Source organism: Apium graveolens, chromosome 3 (assembly GCF_009905375.1).
Source record: "Apium graveolens cultivar Ventura chromosome 3, ASM990537v1, whole genome shotgun sequence".
Lineage (NCBI taxonomy): Eukaryota > Viridiplantae > Streptophyta > Magnoliopsida > Apiales > Apiaceae > Apium > Apium graveolens.
The window spans coordinates 78,415,663-78,425,227 of record NC_133649.1 but is presented as its reverse complement, the minus strand read 5'-3'; the positions used below and the strand labels follow the sequence as shown (position 1 = coordinate 78,425,227).

The window sequence follows — 9,565 nt, the reverse complement described above, 5'->3', positions numbered from 1 at the left end:
TTGTAGAGTTAGCAGGAGTAGAGATTGAGTTATCAAAAGAAACAATTTTCTTAGGTTGATTAGCATTCTTATTTTTTACCTCAAATCCAAAGTTGATTTCTTTTAGATATTTTATTAGTTTATGACAGCTAGTCATGACCTTCATGTTGCACGGAATGCAATCAAATTTGTCACAGAAAGAATATGGATCATCAGTTTGTGCTTCATTTTACTTGCATGCCATATTCTTGGGCTCACTAACAATCTTTTTACAAAGATGAGTTAAATGATTTGTTGAGCCATATTTTTTATATTATTTTCAAGGGGCATCTGCAACATAAGCATAATTTTTGCTATTATTTACTTCAATCTTTTCATTCCCATTTTTCTTTTTCTTTATTGTGCCTTCACTCTTCACTTCACTTTTAGGTATCTTTGGGACATAACTTGTCTCGGGCTTCTTTTTACTTTTAGTGTTGATAGTTGGTATTAACACTTTCTTTCATTTCATCCTCATCTGTAATTTCTTGCTTGACGATGAGCTCTTCTTCACTAAAGTCCACCTCAAAGGGTTTGAACAAGGGTGCATCCACTTTTTGTAGCACATTAGGAACTCCCTTGTTCGATCTCTCTTTACCTTTATCAGTTTGATTTTTCGTTACTGGTGGATTAGCTTCATAGTCTAGTCCAATTGCCACATTAGCACAAGGTTTTTTCTTTTCAGGATAGAGGCCAGCTAATTCAGATACATTCTTGACCTTAATTTTAAATTTATTTTTCTCAATCTTTTATCTTATAACAACCTCTATCTTCTCTGCATATTTCAACTTTTATTTTAGATATTCATTTTCTTGCCTAACAGAATGTAGGCTCATAAGTTGCAGTTCTAGCTCTTGTTTTTTTTCCAGTTTCCCATTCAACTTAGACAATCTGTTTATTTCTTCAGTGGCATCCGTCATACTTTTATGAATGTGAAACATTTTCATGCTCATCTTTTTAACAGTTTCTTTAGATTGAGAGGCATTCAAATCAATAATGGTTAAGATGGGTACCTCAGTTTTTGATATAGATGATTCTTCTTCCTCTTTAGCCATGAGGGCATAATTTTCATATTCTTCATCTTCATCATCTGTATCATCACAACTTTTTCCCTCTATAATATAAGCGTTTCCCTGTTGCTTTTTCAGAAGAGCCTCATACTTAGCTTCAAGCTCCAAGTATGCCTTGTCTATCTTCACGTTCTTTGGCTTCTTGCATTCTGTGGCCAAGTTCATCACAATTATTGCATCTGGTTTTAGACATGTCCACAGTTCCTAATTTGTAACCACTCTTTCCAGTTGTGTTTGAGTTCTTCATCTGAGATTTTTCTTTCCAGTCATTATTGTAGGAGGATTGACCTTTACCCTTGAAGTACCGGAGCTTCTTGAATCTTATGTTTGAAAACTTTCTTGCCAGGTAGGCTATTGATTGATCCATTTCATCCTACTCATCAAGAGTATAAAACTCTTCCTCTTCTATTTTCAGAACGACTTATTTTTTAGGTTTCTTGCAATTTTTCTCAATAGGCTGCATAACTTGAATCTGAGATTTAGTTTCATTTTCAATCATCTTTTGGTCACTTGTCACTTGCTATCAAGGCATTTGACACATCGACCACATGTCCTTGATTTAGATTTAATGACTTTCTCTGCAACATCTCAAGTTCGTAGGTTTTTGGAACTCCATATAAAACCTCCAAGGTTATTCTTCTTAGATCTTTTCCTTCCCCTATTGCATAAATTTTCTATTCTAAATGGTCAAGAAGAGTGAGTAAAAACTTCAAGCTGACCTCATCAGTCTCATAAAATTTTCCATGTAACTACAAGTCATTAATCAGCTTATTGAATCTCTCAAATACTTCAGTAATGCCTTCTTTTATTTTAGCCATAAAACCCTCATATTGTGAGATCGAGATTCTTCTTTGGTTTGATCTTACCTCTTCAGTACCTTCAAATAAGATCTCTATCTTTTTTCAGATTTGTTTGGTTATCTCACAGTTAATAATGTTGTTATACGTAATATTATCAAGAGACTCAATCAAGATGAGTTTCAAGCCATTGTCTAGTGAAACCTTCTCTTTCTCAGGCTCAGTGTATATGGATGGATTTTTTGGAACATACTGAGCAGGAATAACAATATCATCTTGAGTTGTTTCAGGCATCCTCGCCATAGGGATAAAAGTTCCATATATTCGGATCTCATGGCACAGTGGATGAGCCATCCTGATGACCAGCATCGTATTTTTCTTCCACAATGTGTAGTTTCCTTTGACAAATATAGGTATGTTGATAGTGCTAAGTATTTGTGCACTCATACTTCCAAGATCTGATCTGTTTACTTTCACACTTTGCTCTGATATCACTTGTTAGATATGAAATGCACACAAAGGGGGGTGAATGTCTGTTTCTTGATTCTTACTTTAAAACTTTACAAATTGTTTTTAAGAAATCAAGTTCAGTGTTTTAGACTTTATTGAACTTAACAACTAAAGTATTTTTGTAGTGATAATTAATTAACTGTAAAAGACATAGAGAAGCAATTATCAAAAGTCACTTGATCTTTATTCAAAGTTAATTAGGTTGTGCTAGAAATCTAGGTTCTTGAATATTGAAGAACTTAGCTTCTACTTCAGTGAATATAAAGAGTTCTAAATTGTTTAGTTACTTCTAGAAAAAGGACCCGTGACATGCTTTATATAACAGCATGCATAGTTTACAGAGATTGCACTAAAATAGACTAACATATTTTTTAAAACTTGTTTGTCTATTTCTATTTCAAGTGCTACATCTGCAAACAATCTTCCAGAGCTGCTACACTCTTTTGTCCATTTCATCTTGGCCTTTGATCTCTGCAGTCTTCAAGCTGCATTGGCAGACTTTTCATTTTAATGATAAATGGTTTGTTGACTGGTAAATTGGAATCTTCATGATAGATACATTCTGTAAATACAACTGTTGTCAAGATCTTCTAAGTGCAAAAGCCTCTTTCAGATATGACAATATCGACATGTGAAAAGACTTGTAGATATCTCTACATCTCGATATAGAAATAACTTGTTGATATCTCCACATTGCGATATATAAATGACTTGTCAATATCTCCACATCGCGGTATATAAATGACTTGTCGATATCTCCACATCGCGATATAGAAATGATTTGTCGATATCTCACTTCTCTGTATGACTTTGCGATATAGATCTTTGTAGCTTGTAGAGACTTCTCTATAGCTTCCATCTCAATATGACTTCTCTACATGCTAGAATAGATCTCTACATGACTTCTCTACATGCTTGAATAGTTCTCGATATACTTCTCGATATTCCTTGATCTGTGACTTCTCGATATTTGACTTAAAACATTTTTCAATCTACAACATTATTCTTCTCCAAGCTATGTATTTTCATTCTGATGCATGATAAGGCTTGATCTTCTTCCAGAGACTTATTCTTTAGCTTGTTGGCAGTTTATAGAAAACTGTTCTAGTCTGGTCTTCTAATTATTTTTACAAACTCAAAGAATACATTTACAGATTACATAAACTATTACAAGTCAACTAATTCTCAGCATTATCTATATAACTTAGTCTTGTTATGTTAAGGCATGTTTTGCATAACAAATTAGTAGTCCCCTAAGTCAAAGAAGGACAATTAATTTCAAGGTGAAATTTTATCTTTAATCCTCACGGAACATTTAAGTGGGATTGCCAAAATTCATAATATTTGAAATATTTTTTAATTTATTTCATTTATCGTATTTTTATTCATCGGCAAGCGCATTTCAATATTTTTACTCTTTATTTAAATGGTAAAAATGTTTGGGTAACGAACGGGTTCCTTTAATTTTATATATTTTTAATTATATTATATGTATTTTAATGAAAATCTAATAAAAACAATTAAATATTAAATTAATAATTATGTAATTATTACTTTGATTTGAATGTATATAATTTCAGGATAACATCATATAGTATAAAATAATATATTACTGAGACTTGAAATATTAACTTTATTTGTAACTTTATAAATTATAATATAACTTTTTTTTGTTGGTTTGATTCGAATATCTTTATAAATAATAACTAAATGTTTGTTATTGTAGGGATTCGTACCTCGGAGCCTGGGTAGTACATTATTTTCATATTTGAATAATATTTGTTGTTGGTGGAATTCGAACCTGATAACTTATTTGTATCTTTATAAATAGTAATATAAATGCTTGTTATTTGTATCTTTATAAATAATAATAATATAAATGCTTGTTGCGGGAGGGATTCGTGAGCTTGGGTTGTGCATTATTTTAATATTAGATCTAAAAATTTCTGATAAATAATAATAGAAGAGGAATTCAAACCTGAGTTTAGGTTGTGCATTATTTTAATATTTGGATTAAGATAATTTATTTAAAAAAATGAATAATGCTAGGTAACCCAAAATTCATAAAAAAAAGTCACAAAATGATGTGGCATGACATGTGTCGCAATTTATTCGTGGGCGCATATGAATTCACGTGCAGTCCCATGTTATTTTGACAGAAATTGCTATTATAAAGTATTTGGAAAAAGATTTTGTAACAATATTTGGGGCATCTAGTATTTTCTAAGAAAATATGACGGTCATACGGATAATTAAAAGGGAGACTAAACCAAATTATACACTATTCTGATTATTATACACTACTAATTTAAATCCTTTACGATGCACGGGATCGTTAATATTCAAATATTTTAAAATATTGTTTATCCAATCATATTATAACTTTAATATATTTATATGAATATTTAATAATTATAGACTTATAATAAAAATAATAAAAGAATTAGGAAGAAGCCATGTTCGTGATTTAGTAGGATAAGTGTTTGTCGTAGTTTAGTCGGATAAGAAGAATATATATATAATAATTTAACAATTTAGTAGTTTAACATATATATTACACTATTTATTTTTATCTTTAATGATTAAAATAGGGGATAACAGTTTAATCAAAATATATCACATTTCTATTATTATTTATAGTATATAGATTCATGTTATTATAGATCAGTACAGTATAGTATAGATAGATGAGGTTATACGTACAAGACAATGTTGGATTTGCCGCACATTTTTCACTAATGAATAAGAAGAGAGGAGTTCAATTATTGTGTGCGTCTGTACAATCAATTGGCAACAAAGGACAAAAATTGATTTATATGTGAAGGGCTTAAGCTAAACAACATAGAATAGAAGCTAGCTGTTCCAACACTTGAGAGTCAGTAAAAATGAAGAAGAAACAGAAAAAAGCAAGTCGACGTAAAGATATGGCCAAACCTATTATACGAAACTAACCACAATGTGATGGAAACTTTTCTTGACCAATTATTTTTTTGATGCAAATAAAAACAAGTTGCACTAACTTCATACATGATCCACATCTTTCTAAATTGTGGTCCGTGATCATATCACAGCAAGTTTCTGCACGTTATTCTGGAATGCCATGGTGCTGTCCCTTGATACACACAATAATAAAAAATATTAAAAATAAAATTAAATTGACATCGCTATATCTGAACTCTAGTATATAGTTGTAGGGGCTCAGGTACAAAATAGACATACGTTGCAACATACTTACAGCGCTTTGACGTCAAAAATACGATGACTGCGATAAGGATGACTGCCCAATATTGTAGAGTTTGTGGATGGCAATCACGCTATAATGTAATTGTGGTCTACATGAAGAAAGTTCCGAGTATATCTTACATGAATGAAACAAACAGAATCATGTTTTTGTCTTACTGGTGGTGTGTATAGCTTTTATTTTTTGTTTAGCAGTGATGAAGTAATGTAGCATTCTAGCTTCTGCTACTCTTCTAGAGAAATATTTATAATATTATAATTACTATAGCCTATAGTCTATAGTGAAAGATCCAAATACACAGATAGGACTTAAAGGCTGATTGATGAAACAGTGTTACATTTACTGAAGGGAAATCAGATAAGGTGAATGCATTGTGCAGGTAGTTTCTAGAACAAGTGAGTTAATGACAACATGTAAAGAAGCTAACAGTAGATATATGAGAACCACGAAGAATGATTTGCCTGCAGAGAATACTAATTTTAGCCTTGATGTAAACAAGTATTTTCCAACCAACAATGAAAAACCGAAAGAAAGCTGGCCAAATCTAAACAGTACCGGTTAGAACTACAGTAAAAATCCCCTGAATGACTATGACAACAAAAAGTGAGATTATCTATGAAATGAACTTGGAACTACGTTGCAATGTCCTTGAGAAGTCCGACGACTTGTTGCATGCTTGGTCGCTTAGAGGGAAGATCAGCAGTGCATAAGTATCCGATCTTTAAGGCTTCCTCAAAGTGAGATTCAGGTCCTACTCCACGGATTTTAGGGTCAACAGCTCTTGAACCCTCGTTTTTCTTCACTAATCCTCTCACCCAACTGACCAAAGTTGCTTCTTTCTCTGCATACGCATCTGCAGCTGGTTTTTTCCCTGTAACCAACTCAAAGAGAATAATCCCAAACCCATAAACGTCAGTTTCTGGCTCAAGTAACTCCGGTGGCACATAGCCTGGCGTTCCATGAGCAATCTCATTCTCGAGACCACGCCCAAATATCTTTGCCAATCCAAAATCAGACAATCTTGGTTCCAAGTTCATATCAAGATAAACACTGCTAGAATTAACATCCCTGTGAACTATAGGAGGAGAGCATCCATGGTGGAGAAATGCCAGTGCTCTCGCAGTCCCAAGTGCAATTTTGTATCTTAATCTCCATGTTGTTAACAACTCTTCAGACCCAACATTCTGGATCTCACCGTTATCATCGTCTTTGCAGGCGTCCCCACTCCAAATTTCTGTAGTTTGAACCCCAGGTGGCAGGTCATGAAGCAAATTTTGTAAGTTACCATTCTCCATATAATCATAAATGGCAATCCTTTGTTCACCTGCTAAGCAGTATCCAATCAGTGGAACAAGATTGCGGTGTCTAACTCTACCAAGATATTCAAGCTCTCTTACAGCTTCATGATCTGTCATTGTAGATTCGTGGACTAAAACTTTGACTGCTACATGAATCCCGCCTTGTAAAAACCCTCTATAAACAGGTCCAAACCTCCCCTCGGCCAACAGTGTACTGCTATCAAAGCCTGAAGTTGCGGACAAGAGGTCTGCAAATGTAAAATTTAACAATGGCTTCTCAAACATCACTACTGGGACTGAAGTTGCAAGTTGAACATCAGCTACCCAAGTGGTGGAGTTGGTCTGAAACGAGAAAGGGCCTGATATATCTTGCTCTTCGTTGCAAGAATGTTGCTTCATGGCCCACATTCTAGTTTTTCTTCTGCAACCAAAGGCAAAAGTCAGCAACCCCACGAGTAAACAGACCAATAAGAGGGCTAAAACTAGAGAGAGCTCAAGCCCCCTATGGGTTGCAGTTTCTCTTTTGTAGAGACTTGGATTTGCAGCAATTGGACAGCTGCTCAACAACCCAATAAAAGCTGTTTTCAGTTCGCCAGAAAATCGATCAGCACAACTAGTTAATCTATTGTATGAGAAGTTAAACCTGTCCATCCAAGGCAATTTCTCTAGGATAGATAAAGGGATGCTCCCAGTTAGGTTGTTGTACGAGACAACAAACGTCTGGAGTCTTTTTGTGCTCAAAGGTGGAAGTTGACCGCGGAGATGGTTTTTGGAAAGATCAATAGCTCTCAAATTACTTAACAATTGGATTTCAACAGGTATAAGGCCTATAATATTAGTTGCCGACAAGTTCAAATATTCTAAATTAGGGAAACCGTCAATTTGCAAAAACTTTTGTTCTGAGAACCTATTGTATGCAAGATTTAGGTACTCAAGATTCTGGGCTTCGTTCATCTTCTCAGAAAACATTCCACTTAGTTGATTTTCAGACAAGTCCAGATATACTAGATAAGACCAATTGAACCTAGAACTGAAATTTACCTGAGATATGTGACCTTGAAACTGATTGTGGCTTAAATCAATCACCTCAAGTGGCCCCGCAAATATATCAACCACGGAACCCTGAAAAAGATTGCATGAAATGTTGAGAAAGGTGACAGATACCATGCCTAAAAAATCTGAACCGCGCCCATGAATTTCATTCCCAGCCAGGTTCAAAGACTTGAGCCTAGGAAATGCAGAAGCAAAACCTTCAGGAAGAGAACCATTCAGCTGATTCCCGGAAAAATCCATGAAAACAGTAGACTTACAATTCAGGATCCCTTTAGGAATGCTTGACTGAAACCTATTTTGTTGAAGGTTAAAAACTTGCAAACTAGCAAGGGAACTGATACCTTCAGGTATGTTCCCTGAAAAATTATTGTAAGAAATGTCCAAGCTTTCAAGTAGACCGAAGTTGCCAATGTTGCTTGGGAGGTTCCCGGAGATTTGATTAAATGAGAGGTTGAGGATCTTGAGCGACCCTAGACTCCAGAAATCAGACGGCAGATTAGTGATATTATTACTGCTTAAATCCAAATATTGAAGGCTTTTGAGCTTGCCAATAGTATCATCAGATATCAAACCTGATAGACCAAAACCAGAAGCTACAAGCTTAACAACATATTCTTGTTCCGTATCACAAAATACACCTTGCCATGAACAAACATGATTGGAAAAGTTGTGAACCTGAGATGATTTAGCTCCCACATTTTTCAAGAATTCAAGGAGAAAGTACCCATCTGTATTAGGCTGCTGACACATAAATGGCCTGAAGAACAATGTTACTAGCAGAATCAAACACATATGACCGACACCCATTTGAAACTGACCAAAAACACTTACCTACTCAAAAAACTACTCTCTTTCTCTCAGAATTCTCGACTACAACATTCTGCTAAAACTTTATGCACAGACATAAAGATGCAAGATACTACATTCATAATGAAAACATGGAAAATGGCATAATAGCACTATATCTATTACTATATCACCAGCCCAGCCCAGATGGACCATTAGAATGTTACAGTAAGACAATACTTTCTGTTGAGAGAATCCCAAATTTCTATCAGTGGAATGATTAAATGGAGGATAAGTTATCAAAAACCAGAGGTCAAAACAAGGGGGGTCAATTTTTTTACAGGAGAATGAATAAACCTTGAACTTTAGTGGTCTAGCTCTGCAGCATCAAGAAAAGGCCAACAAAGAAAAGCAACAAGAGTTTAAAAGCTTTTGTCCCTTTGGTACACAACTTGGAGCAATCACTTTCTTTTCTTTTTGCTATTTAGATAGCTTGCTTCCAAATTTTCATCAGGGAAAACAGGAAATGTCAAAGTTCAAACTCATCAAAAAGCTTCAAATCCTTAATTTCTTGTTAAGAAAAAACAAACAAACTATCCCTTTAATTATAAGTGAAGACACTATACATTCTGTATTGAAAAGAAAGTTGCCTCATGATACATTATATATCATATAAACGATGTAACTTCTGTTAATCTAGAGAAGTAAAAATTCAGTGTAAGGGATTATTTAAAAAATAATGATTGAACGAATGCGCACATAATGTTTTCTAGACTGTGAAGTGCACACAGA

At 34.2% G+C, this 9,565-nt stretch overlaps 1 protein-coding gene across 1 annotated transcript; it reads right to left on the bottom strand.

Moving 5' to 3' along the window:
• Window positions 1–6,181: 6,181 nt before the first annotated feature.
• On the bottom strand, window positions 6,182–9,057 carry LOC141712471 (putative LRR receptor-like serine/threonine-protein kinase At2g24230). Its single transcript, XM_074515440.1, has one exon. The coding sequence runs from the start codon at window positions 8,792–8,794 to the stop codon at window positions 6,269–6,271; it is 2,526 nt and encodes an 841-aa protein (XP_074371541.1). The 5' UTR covers window positions 8,795–9,057; the 3' UTR covers window positions 6,182–6,268.
• Window positions 9,058–9,565: the final 508 nt, after the last annotated feature.